This window comes from Saimiri boliviensis, chromosome 7, assembly GCF_048565385.1.
Source record: "Saimiri boliviensis isolate mSaiBol1 chromosome 7, mSaiBol1.pri, whole genome shotgun sequence".
Lineage (NCBI taxonomy): Eukaryota > Metazoa > Chordata > Mammalia > Primates > Cebidae > Saimiri > Saimiri boliviensis.
The window spans coordinates 44,210,111-44,235,907 of NC_133455.1; the positions used below are offsets into that span (position 1 = coordinate 44,210,111).

The window sequence follows — 25,797 nt, forward strand, 5'->3', positions numbered from 1 at the left end:
AACATAGAGATTTAATTTTAGCCTTGACCCATAGATTTTTATAAAATGAGAAAAATCATATCTTTGTAAGATATTTGAATTTAACTGATGCAAAAAAATTATGTTGCCCTGATGAAATCATTTTTCAATTATTATAGCAGTCTGTGTTGACATATTTTAAGAAACTATCAAAGGACATATATTAAAAATTATGATGATTTGAATAATGTAGAATATTCAGCTGTGGCATGCGAGATGGAACAGACTTGTCTCCATATGCTTGATATTTGCAAAATTATTAAAGTTTTAGAGATCTGCCATTGCATCACAGTTTTCACAAATGATCTAACAGATTTTTGGGAGTTCTGGGACAATGTAGGGTAGCTAAAAGGACAGGAGTTAGAATTGGACAGACCTGGGCTTACTGATTTCACCACTCAGAAGTCACCAAAGCTCTCTGTACCTTAACTCCTTCATCTTTAAAATTAGGATATATGAAAGTTAATTTTTTTTGTTATTAGACAAGATGTTTGGTATATAGTAAATGTTCAATAACTTTTAGCTTTATTCATGGAATTGTTCTCAAGACACCACCAGTATCTGCATTCTCATTCCAGCACCCTGCCTGATTGCATTCAACTATCTGTACTCCTATATAAAGCCACAGTTTCTACTTGAGAACTAAGTCTCACCCCTTCTTTCCTGCTCAGTGCTGTTGTCCAAGCAGTTCCCTCTCTTCCGACCTATATTGCCAATTGCTTCCTCTTACTGGATCATCCTCACAGGCATATACACATTCTGGTACTTTAACCTTCTTACAAATAAGCCTTTCTTCACCCCCAGTTTCTTGCTAGCTACTACCCCATCTGGGTTTTATTTATTTATGTGTTTGTTTATCCAGTTGCTCTCCTTTGAAGGAAAACTGCTCAAAAGAGCTATTTATACTAACTGTTTCTGGTTAGTCTCATCTCTTGCTTTCTTAAACTCACCCTAGACTGGCTTTTTCCCATACCACTTTAATAAAACTGCTCTTGTTAATATCACCAATGACCTTCATGTTGCCAACCTTCAGGTCAGTTCTCAGTCCTTGTCTTACTAGACCTATAACCAGCATTTGACATAGTTTGACACTATTTTCCTTTAAGTACTTTTAAAAAAACCTCACTTCCTTCCATGATCTTTTTGCTTTGCTCTCTTGGACTCTTTTGTGGGTTCAAACTCTTCTGCCAGATCCCTTAAGGTTACAGCACTATAGCATGCTCAGTCCTTTGTTCATTTTTATACTTTTACTCACTCCCTTGGTGATCTCATCCACTCTTTTGCTTAACTTCCTACTTATATATGGAAGGCTATCATATTTATATCTGCAGCCCAAACTTCCCTCCTAAGTCTAGATTTAAGTATCTTGACCTCACATCATCACTGGAATATCTCAAAAACATCTTAAACTTAACATACTCAAAACCTAATTCTTGATATGCCCCCAAACCTTCTCTACCCACCGCCTTCCCCATATCAGTTGATGGCAACATCATCTTTCCAATTAGTTGTTCAGACCAAAGTCCTCATAGTCGCCTTCGATGCTTTCTCTCAAATCATATTCTTTCAGGAAATTCTCCTGATACAGCCTTCAGAATCTAACCATTTTCAGTCAGTGTATTACTATAACCCTTTCTTGACTGGATTACAGCAACAACCTTCCAACTTGTCTGTTTCATTTTCTACCTGTTGTCACTCTAAAGTCTATTTTTATTACAGCAATTAGACTAATCTTATTTAATTAATGAATTTATTTATTTTTATTCTGAAGTATGTTCATATCCCTCCTATGCTCAAAATCTTTCAATTAATCCTATTTTATTCACAGTAAAAGTCAAATGCCCTACATAATCTGGCCTCTCTATTGTCTCACTGACATCATCATCCTCTACTGCTCCCTAATTTGCTCTTGCTATGTCTTAACTAACAGATGCTTAAATACACCTTAGAACCTTGGCACCAGCTCTCCTCTCTGTATGCAGTACTCTTCCCACAGATGTCTGTGTGGATCACTGCCTTAGCTCTGTTCAATCTTTGGTGAAATTTTGTGTTCTCAATGAGACATTTATCACTATTACCCTGTTAAAAATTTCAAGTTGTTTCCGCACATACTGCAATCTTTGAAAAGAAAAGAGTACGGTTAGTTTTGTGGCTCTTCTCTAGACTCAGATACCTGGAGACTTCACCCTAACTATAAGCCTTCTTGCAATAAGAACTCAAGAAACTTTTAGGTGTACATCTATACTTCCTCTAAGAGAATCCAGCTGAAGTTACTAAGTAGCAGGCACTGATGTGTGCTTTATTACAAGCACATATTATGCACTGATATGTATTAATACTTTATTTTTGAGACCGGTACTGGTGGGGGTGCTGTTCTAGAAGATGAGTAGAAGTTCATGCCACATCCCTAAAAAAATGCTCAACTAACAAGGCATAAGTAGAAGGAATGGTCCTGCCTACCTGGGAGCCTGTTCTGCAGGTGCTATATGTATTCTTTCATTACTTAATATTGTTTAAAGCTCAATAGTACGCTTAGCACTGGGCAAAGCCTCCTATGACTCATGACTATGACTGTCAATCTGAACCCAAGATCACTGCTGCCAGTAAGGCAGACTAGACATTATGATCCTAATCCCCTTTACCTTGCTCTGATCTTTTTTTCCATAGCTTTCAACACCCTTTGACATACTGTATAACCTGGTTACTTATGTTTGTTGATTAAGCCTTATAAGTGCAGGAATTTTTTTTGTCTTTTTGTTCACTATGTAGGCCTAGTACCTAGAACAATGCCTGGTATACACCACATGCTCAATAAATACTTGTTAGATGAATGAGTGAACAAATGTTTCTTTAGTATTTATTCAATGTCAGGCTTAAGGCATCGTGAAGACCAGTAACAGAATTTCTGCTGTTACATTTCTTTGAGCCAAGAATATGATTATGGTCCTTCGTAAGATTGGTCCATTACAGAGATCCTTAGAGAAAGTTCCCAAATCACATCAGAAAAGAGAGCCTTAGAGAAATACATTTCAAGGGAGGTTATGTCTTAGCAATGACAATATAAAAGAAAGCTACATTTAATAAATTGTATTTACACATGTGAAAGAAGACTGTGTTGTTAGGGGAGATTCTACATGTAGGGGTTGTCTGTCCAAAGAGAGGACTCCTCAAACAGAAATGATTTATACAACTTAGTCTTCACTGTGGTCTAAGAAAGGTGATACTATGAAGCATGTGATGTCACAGTGCTCAAAGTAGCCTTAAATAGAATTATGTAGGATTACTGCTAAAATAGACCATGGTGGTAAGGGAATAAAAGGGTTTTAATTTTGAATACAAACCACTATATCCACATAATTAGCGTTGTAGTTTTAGAAATTTCAGAGTGATAATCATTTGTTATACTGTTATATCTAGTCAGTATGCAGCTATTAATTGAAAATAATAATCCAGTTCCTTTTAAATATGGCTAGCTATGTAAATATGGAAGATTTCTAGCCATGTGCATCTGGACTCTTGTGTAATTTAAAGATTTTACAGAAGAATGGTAGCTCATAAAAGAATTCTCACATATTTTAAGATATCTTCATATCTACATGGTTTGTCATACGGTTTATTTTTCCTGGAACACTCATCTTTTCAGACCTTACAAATCCTCCTTGTTCTCCTAAATCTGGCCAGAGTCACATTTCCTCTCTGGCTTTTCTTGGCACTGTCTTCCTGCAACTGGTTCTCCCCCTTAAGGTTAATTGATGAATTCCTTCCTTCTCTCTGTTCCCAAAGTGTTTATCACAAGATGTGGGTGTTATTTATTTACCTGCCTCTGAGTTTCAAGGGCATCTTCATCATCTGTGTTACCTTAGTGACTGGCACCATTGCTGTCTCATAATATATATTCAACAAATGGTTATTGAATTTGAACATCGGAATATATTTTTACCTTGACCACTGATTCACCCAGCAAATATTTATTAAGGGTTTTTTATGTGCAAGGCACTGTGTTATGTGTTATGAAGATACTACAAAAATAAATCAGATGTACAAGTTCTTGAAATTTTAAATACAGTGTAATAAGGAAAAATAAGTCATGCATAAAAACAACTATAATACATGATAGAAAATGTTATTTTCAAGCTGATGTGTAGGTTATGTGTGTCTGAGAGAGAGAGAAGACAGATTACTTTCTACTAGGGTTCAGACCGCCTTCCTATTGGCTAAGGAACTATTTTCCTTAAGTGGCTAAAAAGCTGTGTTTCAAAATATTAATTCGTTTGATGTCTCACAAATTAAGTGACATTCTGTCTTAGATCTAAAAATACGCATCTCTCTCACTTTAACTTAATGTACTATATTGTAGATTATTAGATTAAAGCAGTGCTCAGGGATTATGCTGCTAATTGCCAAGCAGTCTACATTTAAAGCAGAAATAGAAGGTTTCCTTTGGTGCCATGAGGTATAAATTTTATGCATTCTCTAGTTTTAGAAGACACCCTAAGTGCTCAGTCTTTAACATGCTGCTACAAGTTTATTCCTAATTGCCATGGGAAACTGGTTGTAGAAAGTTTTTGACAAAGGTTCACAATATTGTCATTGAGGGAATAATTCAAAACAGATTTTACCAAAAGCTTTTTAAAACTTTGATGAGCATAGCTTGAATGCATAGCATTTCATTTCATTTTAGCCAGTAACTTTAATATACATATTAAAGACATATATTAATACATATATTAAGATTGGCCTTTTGTGCAACAAGGCATTAGATGTTAAAAGTTTTAATGGTTACAGATTTTAACTGATGATCACCAAGCAATTTTTCTGTTTTCATTTAGACTTGGATTGTCACTTGCATTTATCTTCAACTGTTCCTATTTAATCCTTTCGTCAAAACTGAAGGGGTCTGCAGGAATCGTGTGACTAATAATGTAAAAGACGTCACTAAATTGGTAAGTAAGGAATGCTTTACAGTGAATGTGGCTGTTTTTCCTGTGCTTGTTGATCAAAGATTTAGATTTTTCTTGCCCCAAAGTACTATTTTCCTAAGGTGAAGAAAGGAATCACTGGGTTACTCTAAAGGGTTTATAGAAAACAGGTAGGGAGATATTTAAGGCCATGCACACCACTGCAGTGACTTCTTTGCTGGTCTCCCTCTCCTTCATAGGCAGTGAAGGACCTTGGAGAGTTCACTGTGTGCTGATGGGCTTTTCCCAGCTTGTTCCCCATAATCTCTCCAGTGGATTCCCCAGTGTGTTCTATTTCCCCTTCACATGCCTTCCTACTCTTCTCGAAAAAGCCTAACGAAAGGAGATCTGAAATGGTTATTCCCCCTTTCTGTCAGCATGAAGACCCTGTCACATGTCAATGGGTGTTTGCTCCTTCGGGGAACAAACAGAGGTGATTCATTGCCCACATGCTGAAGGGACTCATCTCCCTGGTTTGTCACATTGAACTCTTCCCTCAGCAAAAGCCATTGGCATTGCTGTCCCTAAGTCACTGCCAGCTCCATGCTATGCTTCTCCAGATGCTTTCTTTCAAGATCAAGACACAGAGGGCATAACACATCTGGAATGCATCATTCCCAGCCCTCATGATCTAGAGGAGATCTTACATGCTTGTTTGAACCATGTGTGATTTCAGGATAAACAAAGTTTGAGAAGCAATTTTAAATTTCCTGGTTATTTAAATACTGACTAGAGAATCGAAGTGATTTGAGAATAGGTAAGAAATGAGGGTTGTGATATGGCGAAAAGAATGAAAAGTTTATTTGTTGAGATAAAAGGATAAGGATTAGAAGGGGCTCTATCTTCCTTCCTCTTGATATATATTTCCTGGTGTATATGTTTTATTTGGGGTTTATAATAGAACTTCAAAACAGAAGTTTAAGGCCATGGTTGAAGTCTTGCTAGCTTAGCCTGAGTACAGAATTAGAAACACACAGACACAATTTATACAAATTCCTTAGGACTCAGAGTTCATGTTTAAAAGCATTCTTCCATGTAGTAGCAGAGGATGCATCTTACTTGAGGGAACTGTGAGCAAAGTCAAGCAACAGTTGCCTGCTGTATACCCTGATAGATATGTGTATAGGGATGGGGGTGAGAGGGGAGTATTTTTAAAATCATACTGTTTAAAAACAGATCATGGTTTTTTCCTTGAGTCACTTGTTAGCTTGTGATACAAGAAACAATACTAAAAGGACAGTATGTGTTTAAAATCTAAATTTTGTACATATTAGTGGAAGGTGTTCATTAAATTTTTGCTGGATGAGTGAAGAAGAAATGATGTGCCCTACTTCAGTGAGCATCACTATCACGTTATGCTGATTAAAATGAGAGGTACCTTGGCATACACTGAGAAACTGCTTTGATAAGTCTGAGGAAAGGGTCCAAATACTTATATTTTAAACAAATTTCTGAAAGGAGGTTTAAGAGCCATTGCTCTAGATGGTCTCTTTTGTCAAAGTTTAGAAACCAAAATGTCTTGACTCTTTTTAAATCTCAATTCCTATTATGACTAGTTATCACTTGTGTTGTACAGATTTATAAGAATGCCAGACTAATACAAATCTTCAAAATTTGTTTAAAGTAGGTCACTACTTTAGAACCAGCAGATCACAGTCTCTTAGGGACTTATTTAAAGTTCAACTCTAAGGGCATCACTGCAGAAATACTGAATCTCAACTTGTGGAGATGGGGTGTAAGAACCCTAATATTTCCAGTTAGCACCTACATAAAAGTTATTTATGTAGAAAATTGCTTATTGTGTGTCTTTTAATGTCTGAAAAAAAGTGGAGTGTTTCTATCCTAACTTATTCATTTCATTTATTCTAACAGCAACATGAGTGACTGTTGAGATTTATGGATGTAGATAATCACAGCCTTTCTCTAAAGAATGGTGGGGCAGAGCATCTTGATGGAAGTCAGGAATACTGGGTTGTTTTAATACCAGTTCCACTATTGCTTGGGTGTGGCCTTGGACAAATCACTGAGTCTGCCTGGCATTCAATTTCCTGATTTTTCAAATAAGGAACATGGACGTGATCAATAGTTCTTAATCTAGGACTGATAAACTTCAAATGCTTACACATGAAGCTCAGAATTGTGCTGCCTTCATATGCCTTATGTTCATTTCTGAGGAGAGTGTGTAGCTTACATCACTTCTCCAAGAAATCTGTGACCCCAAAGAGGGTAAGAACTACTACATCAGAGACATATGGAAATATCATTCCATAATGATATTTTTTCAGGTTGCACCTCTTGGAATTACTCAATAATGAGTGTACTAAAGGAGGTTATATAGGATGAGAGGAATTTGCTTTGCAGAAGTAACTTTGCTACATTTTATGTTAGGGAAAAGAAAGTGGCTTGACAGTACGTTTTTGCCTGTGCTCACAGTTACTCCTTCAATGGAAATCATTCCTTTGCAACCGCTACCAGTTCCGTCTTTGCATTACGTGGCAACTTACACTGTGCCCACACATTTTATGTTTATTTGCTTGAGGTGAGTCTCATGTCACAGAAGCACATGATTTATGACTTTAGTGTCAATTTTTAAAAAAAAATATCTTCTTGAACACGTTGTACTACCCCTACAGTCCCCATGGTTTTCATTCGAAATGCTTCTGGCATGTTTACTAAGCATAATAGTTGATCTATTTACAGAACATTTTGCTTTGCTTCTAAAAAATGTTGCAAGACTTGTTTTAAATGGCAAACTCAGACTTACCTAAAGAAAGGGTCAAGTAATCTGGAAAGAGGATGAATCAAGCTTTTATAATTTATATCTATGGGACAGTTAAGTTGCAGCTTTTAGTAGTTGTAAGTGTTCATATAAGAAGGTAATCCAAATATTGAAAGAGTTCAAATTAGTTTTCTCTGTGTCTTCTCCATGCTCTTCTCTTTGTGATGATGTTGTTTCTTCATTTGAGGCAATTTAACGCAATATGATTTTGTTGATAAAGAGAACAAAGTTTTCATCTTTAACTTTTTGTTGGGTAATGATTTGTCTTCCTCAAAATGTTTTTTAAGGTCTCATCCCCATCCTGTAAAGGTGAAATTACTCTGTCTTTTCAAGGTCAGTCTACAAATTAGTAAGATAGGATTGGAACAAAGGAATCTATTGTTTCCCTGGTCTTGTGGTAGGCATTTATTTCAAATTGGCTATATTTATACATGATTCATGGAGATTAACATAATGAGAGATAAAAAAAATCCTCACATAACAAATTTTCACATTTTAAATAGACAGTTTTGATTAATTCTGATTGTTTTTCCTCTTCAAATAGTATGTTCCTCAAGTGGAATTACCACTGCATTAAAGTGAAGAACTGGAGTCTCTGAATATCCCCGTTTCTGGATGAATTCTAAGCTTTTCTTCAAATGACTCATGTATATCATTTATTTAAAAGTGAAGGTTTCCCATAATTTTGTTTGACCTTTGAAAAATAATAGTTTGAAAAAGAAGTAGTTTTTAAATTTTATTTTATTACGTTGCAATATTTAGCATTTCAATTTCTGCTCCTGTGGTCAATAGAAAATTCTTTCTCTATTTAAAACTAAATTTAGAACTTTCTGTATTTTTAAAAAAAGGAACATTAGAAATTATATTTATTAAAACTCTCTAGATTGTTATATTGTTTATCAAGTGTATCAATCTTACTGTTAGGAAAGCATTGTTCTTCCTTTATAGAATAAACTACTTGGATAATATGTCTTCTGATCTTTGAATTCTAATTTTTTTTTCTTTTGTAGAGATGTGGGTCTCATTATGTTGCACAGTCTGGTCTCAAACTCCTGGCTTCAAGCGACCCTCCCACCTCTGCCTCCTAAAGTTCTAGGATTACAGGTGTAAGCCACTGTGCACAGACTGCTCCTTAGATTTTTAAAGCAATAGTTATGAGTACCTAGACCCCCTACAGAAACACTTTGTATGGATTGTCTACTTAGTTTTCATACCTTATTAGTTTCCTATTTTTAGCCCCAATATACTGGTTAGGAAGCTGAGATCTAGTGATATTTAGTAACCTGATCATCTTCCCTTGGGAGATAGCTGAGTATGAATTATAATTATAACCTACTGAATTTTATTTCCCGAATAGTAGTAACCTTATCTTATTGTGATTAAGAAGCTATCATATTGTAGAAGCTCAGTTAGTACTACTTAATTGGAATGATTGTCATAAAGTATGTCTATGAAATACAGTCTCTAAATATTGTCATTTTTAATCTTTTCTATTTGAAAGGAAAAAAATGGTTATCTTTGTTTAGATATTCTTTACTAATGAAAGATGACCTTGAAAAGAATCCTGATGTTGTCATCTTAATTTTTTTTTTTTTTTTGAGACAGGGTGCCTATCACCTAGTCTGGGGTACAGTGGTGTAATCATGGTTCACTGCAGCCTCAAACTCCCGGGCTCAAGTGATCTTCCTGCCTCAGCCTTTCTAGTAGTTGAGATTCCCAAGTAGTTGCTACCACACCAGACTAATTTTTAATTTTTTTTTTTTTCCTTGAGATGGGCTCTCACTTTGTTGCCAAGGTTGGTCTCAAACTCCTGGCTTCAAGTGACCCTCTCACCTTGGCTTCTTAAAGCAGTAGGATTACAGACATGAACCACTGTGCCCTGCCAATTTTTTAAAATCACTAATTGAGTTACCATTTAAAAAAATCCAGATACATTTGAAAACTATAGGTAATACACTTGGTTGGTTAGATTTAGTCAAAATTAGTGGGAGATAATTTTTTAGGAGAAAAAAGTAAAAAGCTTTTTTTGCGGGGGTGTTATTTCTGAAGGCTGAACAACTAACATTATAGTAAGCTACTGTACATGAGTGAACTATGACATTTAGATAGAAGTGTAGAGCTTTTTTTCCCTTACAGCCATGAGTATTAAACTTTGCTAGATATGAAAGTCATGGACTCTTTCCCTAGAAAATTTGACATATGCACAGCATTTTATAAAAGTGACAAGGGAGTCATAGATCACTACTGAATTTTGATTCCTGCCTTGGACTTGGGAGAGACAGCCGAGACAAGTTAGGGTCTTGCAAAGATGTCCAAGTGACCACTGATCTCATGAGATTTACGGACCTCATTGACACTTGAATTGCGGGATCCAAAGGTTTTTAGATCAGTGAGGAAGTTAAGTGTTCTGACTTTGAGTTACTTTTCTTCTGAGTCCAAATACCTGCAAGGTGTGGTATGCAGCCAGTGCCAGTTTGGCTTGCAAAGACTTTTTCTGGGCCAAGTCTCCAGCATTTCCGAATGCTGTTCTCCTGTGGTTGTTTTTCCATTGTCACTGGACATGGTCAGTCCTTAGGACATCCAAGTAAGACAGTAAATGGAGCACATCTAGCAAAGTTAGCTCATCATCTAGTAACTTGTTTTTGCAGTTAATTTTACAATCTGGCATAGTATTGACATCCTTGCACTCCAAAACAAAGCTCATTAGAATGATCTGGCCTTTAGTAAAATTTTCCTTCAATTAATTTTTTTTTCCTCTGAATTTCTTTCTGTAGAATAAATTTGTTTTTAAAATGTGTAGCTTTGGTTACTTATTCATTTAGCCCTACGAACAGGGAATACCATTCTGGACTCTAGACCTGGTTCCTGCTTTACTAGTTTCCAGTTTACATATAAATATTTAATGTATATTCAGCACATTCCTAGTAGTCTTCTAATCCTTTGCCTGTCTCTGCTTTCTCTTTGCTTCAAACTGTCTTACCATACTAATCATGCTAAATTTACTATCGTGTCCCTTCTCTGCTGAAACATGTTCCGTGTTGCATCACCACTTATATAAGTAAGTCAAACAAGACTGAATTTTTAGAAATTATCTATTTTGCCCTCTTTATTTTACAGACAAGGAATAGAAGTTCCACAGAGGTGATGCTATGTGTCTATGCAGAAGTGACTCGCTGTAGAGTTGTGGTGGTAGAGCTGTTCCTCCTGTACCTCACCACCTCCCATTGGACCTCCTTAGCTCAACATTTGGAGGGTCCCTCTCAAATGCAGTTTTCCTGGAATATTTCTTACCTCTTACCTGGTTTCCCTTAACATACCATGAGCTTTCCTATTTCTTTTCCTTTGCAAAGGACCCTTACCCTATCTAGAATACCTCACTCCCTTGCATTTAGTATTAATAGAAATTCATACTCATTCACATACAATGGCTCACTAAGCACTTAGAATTTTATATGAGTTATTTAATCCTTATAAATCCATTAGCTAAATTCTACATGATTCCCATGTTACACATATGATAGGAATGTAGGTTGATTCCATGTCTTTCCATTGTGAATAGTACTGTGATGAACATACAAATGCATGGGTCTATTTGGGAGAAAGATTCTTTTGGATATATACCCAGTAATGGGATTGCTGGGTTGCATGGTAGTTTTGAGTTCTTAGAACTTTCCACAGTGGCTGAACTGTGTATATGCATTCCTTTTTCTCTGCAGCCTCACCAGCATATGCTGTTGTTTGACTTTTTAATGATAGCCATTCTAACCAGTGTGAGATGATGTCTTATTGTGGTTTTGATTTGCATTTCTCTGTTGATTAGTGATGCTGAGCAATTTTTCATATGTTTCTTGAGCCCTGACATATCTTCTTTTGAGAAATGTCTATGTCTTTTGTGTACTTTTTAATAGGGTTATTTTTTGCTTGTTGAATTAAGTTCCTTATAGGTTCTGGATCTTTGTTGGATGCATAGCTAATGAATATTTTCCCCCATTCTGTAGGTTGTCAGTTTTCTCTTTTAATAGTTTATTTTGGTGGGTAGAAGCTCTTTAGTTTAATTAGGTCCCAACTGTCAGTTTTCATTTCTGTCAGAATTGCTTTTGAGGACTTAGTCATAAATTCTTCCCTAAGGCCAATGTCCAGAATGGTGTTTGCTAAGTTTTCTTCTAGGACTTTTACAGTTTACGGCCTTATGTTTAAATCTTTAATTAATTTTAAGTTAATTTTTGTATATGGTGAATAGTAGAAGTCTAGTTCCATTCGTTAGCATATAGCTAGCCAGTTATCCCAGCACCATTTATTGAAAAGAAAGTCCTTCCCCATTGCTTATGTTTGTTGACTTTGTCAAAGATCACATGGTTTGTATGTGTGCAGCTTTATTTTAGATTTTGGATTAGAGGTGCTCAACCTGTATAATACTTAGAAAGTAATATTAATACAATAATTTATTAAGTGACCACAAATATCTACAACTTGACTTTCTAAGTTCGCTTCCCAATGTAATTAGAAAGAAACCAATGGAAACCAAGAAAGTAATAACAGGGAGACTGCACTGTGGGTAGGTGTGCTGAGCCCCAGCACGTAAAGCCAGGGTTTGCATCCTACCTGTACCATTTACTTCTAATGCCTGTGACCTTGGGGATATCAGTTAACCTCTCAGAGTTTCCATGACCTCATTTGTAAAATAAGCTTAATAAGATCTTTCATGGGCTTGTGGTAGAGACTGTATATGAAAACTTGTTGTAAATTATAAAGCACGTTTCAACAACAGTATTATTTTTCAGTCTCACCAGAAATTAAATATCAGTAAATCAGCTTAATGAAAAGATTACTTTATTATTATTCACTGCCTCACTGCCAGCGGTAGAGTGCAGATTTCAGTGTTTTTTTTTTCAGGGAACTTCTATAAGGATTCTTTGAACCAACAGTTGTATATAAATTATTCATGAAATGGAATTGGTCAGCATGCTCTTTACACTTTCTTTACTTTTTAGACATATACTCAGATCCCACACTTTCTAAATACTAACCTAATTCTTGTATTTTTAAAATAATGTAAATTATGCTTAAGAAAGGGCTGTATTGTCAAGCAGCTTGTGTTCAGAATACCTGCCACTTCTTGCTGTATTTTTCTATCTGAAATGCCTTTAACTTACCTGGTTTATTCGAAATGAGATAGAATATTGCTGCTTAGTTGTTGATTTCACACCTGCAAAAGGTCTGCTGTGTCTTTGTCACTAGGGTTTACATAAAATGACTAGACCCTTTTGCTTTTCAAAAATGAGAATGAAGATTAAGAAGAGACGAGAAATTATGGAAGCCTGGTGAAAATTTTGAGAGGAAGAAAGTTAAGTGTAAATAGTAAGGGAGTTAACTCCTAAAATAAATGAAAAAAATGCCATCATGTCTGGCAACTCAGATGTGTTTTCAATGAATAAGCAGCAATGGAATGGATGCAGTGGCTCACGCCTGTAATCCCAGCATTTTGGGAGGCCAAGGCAGGCAGATCACTTGAGGCCAGGAATTTGAGACCAGCCTGGCCAACGTGCCGAAACCCTGTCTCTGCTAAAAATACAAAAATTAGCCATGTGCATGCCTGTAGTCCCAGAGGCTGATACATGGGAAGATTCCTCAAGTCCAGGAGGTGGAGGTTGCAGTGAGCCAAGACCGCACTACTACATTCCGGTCTGGGTGACAGAGTGAGACCCTGTCTCAAAAAAGAAACAAACAACAACAAAGCAGCAATGATTCTAACATTTTATTTAGGATGGCATTAAGAGGGTTGATGGTGAAGATTCACAAGTGGGAGTACTGAGAACAAGTGCCCAGAGAGTTTAGAGTATGAAAATAAGAGACAAAGGAGGCTCTGCTCTTGAGGGACCTGGGTTCTAGCTCAGATTTAACATGTGATGGCTGTGTGACCTTAGTCAAGGTACTTGACCTCTTTGAGCCTCAGTTTCTTCACCTGTTAAATAGAGATAATATGTCAGAGGGATCTGATTATGTAAACCCAGGGGAGAGGAACCATACCACGTGCCTCATTTCAGAGCTAAAATGAGTGTGGGTGTGTTACTGGAAGTAGGATAGTAGTAAGCACCATGGGATCAGTTACTACCTTAGCGCCCATCTGACTACTTATGCCCAGGCCTAAATTCATTTATCAATAAATTGTTCTCAGATTCTAGAAGCTATTGACAAGACCAAGAAGAATCATACATATGATGTTATGGTAAACTTGTACAAGATGACCTAGTCCAGCAAACATGCATGTGATCTTAGCTTTTTGTAAGGAAAATAAAGTTTGTAGAGACAAAATGAAGGAAAAAATAAGTCTACAAAGAAAGATAGACCCTTGAAGATGCAATGGTGCAAAACCACTTTTTTATGTATGTTATCTTAATACCCGATGGGCTAAGTCAATTGTTGGCTAAATTACTCATCTGGGTATTTTAATGATGATATAAGAGAAGGGTGGGGGCAGCAAAGTTAGTGCAGTGTGTAGGAAGGAAGAGAACCTAGAACTCTGTAATTTATCAGAATTATATGCCTCCAAAGTCAGTTGCCAATATAGCTCTCAGTAAAGAACATGGATTGAGTGTTTGGCATATTCAACTCTCTTAATTCTAAGTGACCATTTGACATAGGTATCTTGATTTTCATTTTATAAAGGTGAGCAACCAACATACAGAGTTTAGATTTGTCCCAGATTCCTTCATCCCAAATATATTGCTTATTCACTTATGCTAGAATGACTGATGTCAGTCAGATGTTGTTTATAGCCTTGAAAACAACCTAGGCAAATATGTGAGACTTCTCAAATTAAGAGAATTAGGTTACATCACAAACTGAATCTTTCTAAATTATTTGTTGTAAAGCATTTGTATCTCATAAGTAGCATTGTTCTTCTGAAGTTTCACTGATCATTTTTTAGGTTCAACATATAATAGTAGTTCTCAGATTTGGGTGCACATCAGAATAACCTGGAGGACTAAGAAGATTCAGGAGGTCTGGTATGCCCTGAGAATTTTTATTTCTAACAGGTTCCCTATTGCTGTCACATCACTTTGAGGTCCACACTTTGAGAACCATTGACATAAAAAGCATATACTTTATGATTAATTCTATGGAGGAACAAGTAGGAAAATAGTCCTGGATGGAAATTCCAAAATCACAGATGGAAGCTGAAATTCAGATCATGTTTACAAAACTCAGTAGGTTATACCTAGCCAGCCATAACTGAATTTGGAGACCAAAAGATTTGTATTGTCACTCTCTATTTTGAAGAGTGCCTTTTATTACAGAGGGAAATCAAGGATTAAAGATTAATATACATGTAAATATTGAAATCCATTGGTAACTTTAAAAAGCACAACAGTTTTGTATGTTTTTTTCCAAACCACTACAAATATTATTAATTGATGTGTAAGCATTTTCTTATGAAATTCTTTTTCTTTCTTTCTTTCTTTCTTTTTTTTTTTTTTTCTTTTGTCTCTGTAGGTGGCAAATCTTCCGAAAGACTATATGATAACCCTCAAATATGTCCCCGGGATGGATGTTTTGGTATGTAAACTACATTTCTGAGTTTCATTTTAGTAGCTCACAGAAGAAATTGGATCATTCATATTGAGATACTATATTAGTTACTATTCAGCAGCTTGCTTATCATCAGGATTTGAAGAAGTTATCTTTGGAATTTGACTTGCAAGGGTTTTTTTTCCCCCCCTCTTAAGAAACTGTTAATCAGTGATCATTTCAGCACTGTAGACCTGTATAGTTATTCTTCAGTATCCTTAGCGGATTGGTTCCAGGACACCTTCCAACCCTCCCTCCTCCCCACTCAGTCCTCCATCAGGATATCAAAATCCTAAGATCCTCAAGTCCTTTCTATGAAATGGCACAGTATTTGCATATAACCTATGCACGTTTTTCTGTATACTTTATTTTTAAATTTTTATTTTTCACCATGGAAGGTACACGGGAACTCCTGTATGCTTTAAATGAGTTCTAAATTTATTCTAATACCTAATATAATACGTATATTACATAAATCATTGTTATACTCTGCTTTTAAATTTTGTTTTATGTTTTCTTACTGTTTGAATATTTTCCATCTTCAGTTGGTTGAATATATGGATACAGAGGGCCATCTGTACTCCCAGAGTAAATGCAATTATCTTCTTTAGACCTAGTCACAGATTTCTTATTTTCCTTAAGCATCCCCCAAAAAAGGGCTTGAGTATTATAAGTTTATATAAATTCTTTTCATAGATAACTTCTCTCACGTGTTTAATTTGAGAACACAAATAATTCGTCTCTAAATTTACTAGCAGTGCAATAGATTCTTAGAACCTTATGACAAGTGTGTTTACTATTATAAATACTACTCTATTGCTGAAACCAAGAAAATTTAATTATTTTTCTCATTACATAGTATCAGAATTCATACATAAAAAATATTTCAAGCATAGAAAATAATGTAATATCTGTATACCCATCACAAAGCTTATCAAACCTTAACCATTGTGCAATATTTGCTTTAAATATTTTTTTAATAATGAAACATTACACGTGTAACTAATCCCCTGTGTATGTGCCTTCCCTAGCTTCATTAATCCCCACTTTGTCTCTTAGTGGTAACAGTTATTCTGAGCTGGACTTTTTCATTCCAATGTGTGCTTTCAGAGCTTGTAATGTGGACAGTATTCCCTGGAGTTCTGTACAGCAGAAGGAGCATTCTCTTAAATGTTTCCTGCAATGTATGCACCCATACATAAGACATTCAGTTTTTCGCATATTTAATAATTTTATATCAAGCTTTTATACTTCGAAGTTCACTTGCATCTTTCAACATGCTTTGACATGTTGTTTTATGTTGGCTTATTCCAACTACTGTATTGTGTGTCTTGAGTAAATTTAAAACCATTTGAGTGTGTTGAATCAATTTAAAACTATAAAGCCAGTACTTTGCCAGACTCTCTTCTATACAACTCTCATCTTTCCATAATATACCAAAACTTAGTAAACATCTACTTTGTGCAAATTGTTTTAGGTTTTGACCAATTTTTGTGAATCGTCCATCAAAACTGTTACTAATTTAAGCACATCACTATGTGCTTATGCTTAAAATGCATTTCAAAGACTACAAGGCTGTCATTTCAAGAAGAATGCCAAAGCCACTTTTTTTTTTTAATTAGTAAGCATTTTAGCATGAATGACCTAAAGATTTTTTAGAAATCCTTAGAACATGTATCTTCATGTTGAAACAATTATCCTCAAGCCTAGCTCAATGTCTCTCCTATTGAGTTGGGGGAGTTCTCTGGAAATAAAAATGGAAAATTATTAGCAGCCTGAAAGTTAATTAATTATATTGTTTGGTTACTTAGTCAGCAAGTATTTAATTAGGAAAAACTAACCAGGAGCCAGCACTTTGCCAAACACTTTAAGAAACAAACATACATCAATTAGGCAATGATCTTAGGTTCGAAAAGTTTAATAATTGGGAAGGCAGGCAGGGGAATTATGTGGCCTTTTTGTAACTAACACATTTCCATTTGCAAAATTATTTCACATATTAATTTTCTTGGCTGATTAGAAAAACTCTGAGGAAGGTAAAATAGCTATTATGATTCCTATTTTACAAATGATCTTTTGAGATTTACAGCTCAAAAGTATTTTGCCCAAGGTTATACAACTAGAAAGTGACAAGAGTCTTAAAAAGAAACCCCCAAGTCATCAGACTCTTAACCCTGGGTTACAGAAGGTGAGGATCGAAATAATTACAATACTTAGGGAAAGTGTTTGAAGGGAAGCCTCTAGGTAATAAAGACCCATCCCAGATCCTTCCTGACTGCAGCAGCATTTAGGATTGTGATTGCCAAGCACTCAAAGAAATCCTGCTGCTCTTTGAAAAACAAGTGTTAAACTGAAAACAACTAAATAGAATATTTTGTGCTGGTATAATCATAGCCTATGCTAAATCATAGATTTCAATGTTGACTGGTGATAGCAACAGCCAAGCTTGTGAAAATAAAGCTGATTCACTGCCACATATTTTGTGCTTGTTTCTGTAATTGAGAAAAGTCTACTATTATTTGATTCTGGCATGCTGTCCTGGCACAATTGCAGAAACTGTTCTTCTTGGCCACCACCGTGGACAAGAAAAATAAGGCCATGCTTAGAGCATTGGGCAGAACCGGGGTCTCACCCTTTGTTTTACCTTCATGTTGAAATGTTGGTTTCTGCCAAGACCAGAGGAGTTTCCCAGTGGGGAGGCCTCTGATTATTTGCCAGTGGTCAGAGTCCCAGCTGCCTTATCTTTTGTCTTTAAACAATAGAGGGTGGAGTGGGATTGGGTGCCAAAAAGATTCTCTGGGGCCAAAGCAATAAAATTCTGCCTGCAGGCACTGGGCAGAAGAAAGCTCTAGAATAGAGTACACTTTATTTTTATTTTTATTTCTTTCTTTTTAAAAACAGCTAAATTCTCCTGGAAAAGGGAGTTCACTTTTCCAAGGTCCTTCTTAGAAAATTACCTAGCAGATTCTGTCTCACAAATAGCAGGGTATGATCAACCACTTACTGTTTAAATCTAACGATAATCACCAATGCTATTTTAAACTCTTTGAAACTATTATATTGGCAGACTGTTAAAATTTCCTTTAACTTCCTAACATTAAAAAATACCTAAATGTTTCTGGTTCTTTACATTTATTAGAAATGTTATTGTAGAATGAATAAAAATGACATTGCTGTATTGCTGCTGTATTCATTCATTTTAACTTCCATAGTATTACATAAACTGAGTTGCTTGTGACATTTGAGTTAAAAACTCTTCATTAATTTAATTTTTTAAATTTTTACCTATTATGGATACATAAGAGTTGTATATATATTTATGGGATATACATGATATTTTGATATAAGCATGCAGTATATATTGATCAAATCAGAGTAACTGGAGTATTTATCACCTAAACTGTATCATTTCTTTGTGTTAGGAATATTCCAGTTCCACCCTTTTAGTTATTTTGAAATGTACATTTTTATTAACTGTAGTCACCTATTTTGCTACCAAACACTAGACCTTATTCCTTCTGCAACTTTTAAAGTATATATTCATTAGATTTCTTTAAATTTTTTATTTGCAAATAATTTTAAATTTACAAAAAAAGTTGCAAGAATATTTAAAGAACACCCATGTTCCCTTTAATCCAGATTCACCTATTTTTAACATTCTGCCTCATTTGCTTTATCAGTTGCTTGCTTTCTATGTATGCATGTGGGTTTTATTATGTTGAACTTCTTGAATAAGTTGTATACATCATGGCCCTTTATTCTTAAATATGTCAGGTGTATTTTCTAAGTAAAGGATAGTTTTTTACCTAAACACAGTGCATTTGCAACTTCAATAAATTTTATAATAATTATAATTCTTTAATCTAGGTCTGTATTTCAATTTAATCTTTTTTTTTTTGCATTTTTTTTCCTCCAGTATAAGATCTAATCTAGGATCATAAGTTGCATTTTGATACCATGTGAATAATGACTCCCAAATATACCTTATTCTGGGAATATATGACCTAACATGGCAAAAAGGACTTTGCAGATGTAATTAAATTAAGGATTTTTAGATGGGAAATTTATTTTGGATTATCTGGATGGGCCCACTCTAATTTGCATGAGTCCTTATAAAAGGGAGGTAGGAGTGTCAGAGCCAGAGAGGGAGATTTGAAAATATTACACTGCCGGCTTCAAAGATGGAAGAGAGATTCACAAGCCAAGGAATGTACATGGCCTCTGGAAGCTGGAAAAGATTTCTTTTAGAGCATCCAAAAGAAACACATCCCTAATGAACACCCTGATAATAGCCTATTAAGACCTATTTTAAACTTCTGACCTCCAGAACTGTAAAATAATAAATTTGTGCTGCCTTAAGCCACCAAGTTTATAGTACTTTGTTATAGCAGCAATAGGAAGCTATACTACATCATGTCTCTCTAGTCTCCTTTAAGAGTTTCTCGGGCTTTCTTTGTCTTTATGGTTCTGATATTTTTGAATGAGACAGTCTTGCCCTTTAAGAAAAGTGTTTCTCTTTGCAACATTGATTGATGTTTCTTAATGCTTCTGTTGAGCTTATGCATTTCAAGTGACAATGCTACGTAAGTGATGATGTCTGCTCAGGTTACCACATCCAGAGGCACACAGAGTCCATCTTCTCATGGTGCTGTTTGTTTTGATCATCTGGTTAAGGTGTTCAGCTATTTATGTATCTTTACTCATTCACAATTTTGGGAGAGACACTTTAAGACCCTGTAAGCAAGGCTTCTCCTTATCAAAGTTTCTCCCGCATATTTAGCATCTACTGATGATACTTACCTGAACCAGTCTTTGTGATCATTGTCAGTTTTTCATTAAGACTTTTAAAGGCACAGCTAAATGTGGATGTGATTGGCAGCATATGATAATACTCTAAAAATAAGCCTTCCAGCCTTTTTCCTTCTTCAATACCCTTCCTCAGGCATGCACAATTTGACCTACTGGCTATTCTCACCTTCTTTTGCCTGGTGCTGTTACCTCTGGGCTCTTTCCATTTTCTTTGATACCTCAGGATTTATTATTGATGTTTTGACTCTTCCTGAATAAACAGAGTGATTTAAAAAGAAATACATCTGATTACTTCATTCCTTCCTCTTTATATTAATTGAATGGCTTTTCATTGCTCTTTGGAAACAGCAAAAGGAGCTGCTTCAACAAGGCCTCCAAGACTACAGTGATCTGGCAGCTTTCCAAATCCTTTTTTGGTCCCTCATCATTACGTGTTTCTTGCTGCCACATTTCTTTACTTGACTTTCTCTGTACCTGGAATACTGATTGGTTCTTCTGTCTAAGTAACACCTGACTCTTTTAGATTTGAGTTTAGATTTTTGATGAAACGAAATTGTTCTGTTGGGAACTCTTTTTATAGCACTCTTCAGAGTAGCAGTTTTGTACGTATTTGTGGGATGATTTAATGGATAATCTTCCACTAACCTGTAAACTTCATGGAAGTAGAAACTATACTCTTTTGATCTGCATTAGATTCTGAGTGCCTCATGGATGCTTATAGGCATCTAATTAATATTTGTTGAAAGGAAGTGAAGAAAAGGAAGAAGAAAAGTTCCATCGCATATAATCATTTGTAATTTCCTTAAGGCACAGATTTGAATGAAGTATAGTTCACAAGGTCATGATGAAGTGAGTGCCTGTAACTCATCACACAGTATCTGCACTGCAACATTATTATCTTCTTTTAGATATTTGTACATTTTCTGAAAGATTTTAGGTGTAAGAATTGTATTATGCAATTTTGAAGAATCACAGCTTCTTTAAGCCCTCTGTTCTCCTGCTTTGAGTCATTTTTGTATTCAAGAACCTGCTTATTGTTCCCATTTACTAAAGGCTGAGAGCCAAATTCTTGAACCTGATGTTCATGACTCTCCATAATCCTACCCTACCCTACCCTAACTAACTCATCTGAATACCCATTATTCCCCAACAAAAACTTGCCACCTCAGCTACATGCATCACTGCCTCCTAAAATCACTGCGTCTATTCTCAAAGGATGCCCTTTCTTCTCCCATCCATGTATCCAAATTCTACTCACAGAATCATGCAATATCTTAGAGCCGAACCCATCTTAGTGGTCATCTCCTCCAAGGTCAGTTTAAGATTCCTCTTTCACACAAGGTCATTTTCTGCTCTTTCAGACCATACTTTCTCTCCCCTGTATCATTTGATCAGGTGAAGCTGGCATCACATTCTACTCTGTGAGTATTTTGCTTGATGCCTGGGACATGGTGGTCAGCAACACTAACACTGCACCTGCTATGTGGACCTTATCTTTTAGTTTATCATCTTGCGACTTCTATGGAATTTGTCAGAAGCTATTCATTTTGGGTACATGATCATATATTGCTTACATAGAGCTTAATATTTTAAGTGTTATATATTTGTCTCAAAGTATTATTGTGAGAAATAATTAAGATACAAAAAATGTGAGATGTAGTGTGCATATGATTGTCAGATACCATCTTTATTATTTTGTTTTCTCTTTTTACTATATTTTGACTATCTACAGAACAAGGTTGAGATCTTTTACTCCTGTGTATTTCCTCACCATTCTTTAGACAAGCCAATGTATATTGTCGCTCCTCAAAAAATAGTTATGAATAAACATTTAACTCTTGGCAAAAATGCTATACTTCCAAGTCTTGAAGGGGCCCATCATATTAGTTTAGACTCTTGTGGGTCTTATTAATAGTAAGTCCCATTATTATAAGGACACCAAAGAATAGCATCCCACCCAAGTGCCTAGATGCAACAGCCCTCATGAAAGGACTGGAACCAGGATTGGAAACTATCAGTTTTTCTTTCTCCATCTCAGAATCTTTGTTTCTCTGCCTCATTCTATTTGTGCAGATTTTTTTCCTTTGTTCCAATCACTTGGTAGAATGTAACTGCCCAAGAGCTGCCAGATTTACATATTTCAATTTCAGCCCTACTCAGAGACTAATTATTGGTTTCTAATTATCAATGCCCATTTTGGGGAGGAACTTTCTGATTGGCCCGTCCAAGTCAGGTGTCTATCATCATCCAATCAACTGTGGCTACAGGGTAAGTTCCCTGTTTGTAAGCATGAATTCTGAGGCTCTACTCCTACATCATAGAAAGGATTTATTTAAAAGGAATACACATAAAGTATTACTTGAATGAATAAAATATGATATTAAATGCTATTTGAAGTAGCTCTTTTGTACTCTACTACAGTACAGGGGCCTGTCTTCATAATAAGTGATTATATTAAGATGTTGTTCAGATTATCTAGGCAATTATTGTCTGATAGAAATACAATGGAAGCCACATTCATAATCTTAATTGTCTGGTAGACCCACTTAAAAAAAAAGTGAAAATGAGCAGCTGAAAATAAGGATAAGGAAATTTATTTAGTTCCATGTATCCAAAATATTGTCATTTCACTCTAAAAATCAATATAAAAATTATTAATGGAATGTTTTATATTTTCATATGATTGAAAATCCAATGTGTTTTACACCTACAACATATTTCTGTTCATACACTAAATTTTCATTACAAATAGTTACTCCATATTCAGATATTTTATAAAATTTACCATTGAAAAGATAGTCACATTTCTGTTTTTTTCCAAACATACTTAAAAGTTTTCTAGTCTCTAAATGATGTAAATTATTGACTTTTCAATGTAAAGAAATTGTAGTTAAGTAAAATTGAAATTTTAGTTCTGCAGTCACATTCAATGCATTTTGAGTGAGAGGAACTGCAGATGTATAGTGGGATTCCCATATTGGCTAGCACCGATTAGATAGGCCCCTTTACTTTACAGCTGGAGAAACTGAAGCCCCGAATAGATTACATGATGTGCCTGAAATCACAAAATGAGTTGACAGAGTTGGGACTAAAAACTGGGCCTCTAGTTCATCACTGCTACCCTCACTCCCCAAACCCCGCTGCTGCTCCTTCTCTGTTCTATTTTAAGTCTTGCCTAGGGGCCATTTATAGGTCTGCCCTGGGAAACAACACATATTTATAGTGCTTTGGTTGACTACCATCTTAACCAGATTGAGGTTTCGACATCACTTTAATTCAAACAAGAAATGGAAAGTTAGATACCTAAAGTGAACACTGAAGACTCAAATTAATCATTCAGAGAGAGGACTAAAACAAATCATTACAAAACCCAACTCATCCAAAAAGAAGTTAAGATTTCAGAGACTACACGGGCAACATGAACATGCAATATTTTGCAAAGTGTTTTTATAGGAAAGTTTTAAATTTGCCTGCCAATGGAATGTTTGAGAGTAGAATGTCAGCTTTCTAGCCACAAGGATAAAAACCAAAAGAGTAGTAAATACAGTCCACAAATGGCAATTGTCATGATTCCTCAGAGAAACTTACTTTCATTGGTATGACTCTAGATTAAAATGAAACAGAATGAACTGTTTCTGTTCCCAAGAAATACCTTAATTGAACCTAAGAGTCATGTGTCTGGTCCAGATCTGAGACCACTTGAGTCATAATGAATTTGGCAGAGAAAACACTTCAGTTTTATGTGCTTTCACTATCCTTGTGGCTACTAGAACAAAATGAGTGCTCGAGAGTCCTGGGTTTCTCATGTTTCTGTGTAAATTTGTTGTGTAACCGGGAACAAGACACTTCACTGCTCTAGGCCTTAGTTTTCTCACTCATGAAATTGATGAGACTGGTCCTCAGTATTCCTTTTAGGTCTGAAATATGATGAATCTTATGACAGGGCTCAAGAGTTTGATTGTTCATCCCAGAGGTAGATGCTGAAAGCACAAGCAGAAAGGCATGCTTTGTGCCTTAGGCATGCATACCTCTAATTCCAGCAAGACTGAGGTTTGACACAAATTAAAGAAAGTAAAACAAAAACAAACTAGGCAGTAATGTGGGTAATTAGATTAATCAGACTGGAAGGCTGGGTGAATACTTCTTAGGAATATTCTTCAGAAACCTCATAGTTTATGAGCCAGGGCTTTCCTCTCTGAGAATCTCTAATATTTCACTGACCCCTGTGAAAAGAATGCTCTCACTGGGTAAATACTAACTTTAGGCCCTAAAAGCAAGCACACAGAGATCTCTCTGTGAATAGCTACTGAATGGAAAGTAGTGTAAAGTGCATTAATGAAGAAGTGTTATAGTATGCTTTATCTACTTACAGCTTCTTATTCCATAAATCTTACCACGATTGCTCTTAAAGACTATCTGTGGGCTGGGCATGTGGCTCACGCCTGTAATCCCAGCACTTTAGGAGGCCAAGGTGGGTGGATCACCTGAGGTCAGGAGTTCAAGATCAGCCTGTCCAGCACAGTGAAACCCCATTCCTACTAAAAATACAAAAAGTTAGCCAGGCGTGGTGTCAGGTGCTTGTAATCCCAGCTACTTGGGAGGCTGAGGCAGGAGAATTGCTTGAACTCGGAAGGTAGAGGTTCCGGTGAGCTGAGATCCCGCCATTGCACTCCAGCCTGAGCGACAAGAGCAAAACTCCATCTCAAGGAAAAAAAAAAAAAAAAAGACTGTCTGAGCATCTAATACCAATCCAAGGTGGAATAATGTGTCAAATTATTTCACCTAACAAACCAGCACAGTTTCTTGAATGAGGCAGGAGATGGAGAGAAGAAAGCATGCCAGAATTAGCAAGTCCCCAGGATGATTTTAAAGCACATGGTTTATTTTAGCTAGTTTCTCAAATTTACTGGTTCTGGAACTACAGAGATTGCCATGTCACATATTTTGTGGAATTCATATATTATCTTTTTTAAAAAATTTATGCTTAGTCTTAGAATATGCATATATTTCTGTTGTTAGTCCTTGGAAATAGTCATATTCCTAGTTGTTTTTAGAATATTTTTAATTTTATTCATCTTTAATTACATATTTTATTTAATCATTTAGTGAGATCATGGATTTGGTGTTCATGGTACTTTAAAATTTCTAAGGAAGTTCACAATTTTTAACCTAATTTTCAGTGGTAGTGACATACCAACAGTCCAAGGATATTGCTTCAATATCATTGAGTCAGTTTGGATTCTAGAATAATACATGTTATAAGTATGCAGGAATAGAAAGCACACATTTTTAGTAGTCCTAGCTAGAGCTGCTATAATTAACCAAGAAAACATAAGAGAGCAGCTGTCAAGAAAGAAGGTATGAAATTGAGAGAATGGAGTCAAGAAAAAAGTTTTTACATCCAAAGCAGGATATATATATTTCTTCTTTTGGAAACTACACATATAGGTGAATAAAACATGAAAATACTGTACATGCACTTCAGGAATTCTTTAAGAGAGACTCATTCACCTAATACACTTAAGGAATTTAAAAGATATTATTTGTGTCACCTCTGACATCCTATATGACTGTCAATTTTCTTAATCCTTCACATCTTCTAGTGAAAGAGAGAGCATTATATCTTACTTTCTTCTAATTAATGCCATTGAGGTAATATTTATA

General features: G+C 35.6%; 1 protein-coding gene across 5 annotated transcripts in view; it reads left to right on the forward strand.

Annotated features, from left to right (window-relative positions):
• KITLG (KIT ligand) overlaps nucleotides 1-25,797 on the forward strand; it is an 84,528-nt gene that overhangs the window by 28,774 nt on the left and 29,957 nt on the right. For 3 of the 5 annotated variants that reach the window (XM_003927863.2, XM_074402447.1, XM_003927864.2), the window contains exons 2-3: nucleotides 4,848-4,961; nucleotides 15,250-15,312. In XM_003927863.2, coding sequence (XP_003927912.1) covers nucleotides 4,848-4,961; nucleotides 15,250-15,312 — 177 coding nt within the window. The remainder of the gene's footprint in view (nucleotides 1-4,847; nucleotides 4,962-15,249; nucleotides 15,313-25,797) is intronic. The other 2 variants (XM_074402449.1, XM_074402448.1) reach the window with 2 other exon arrangements.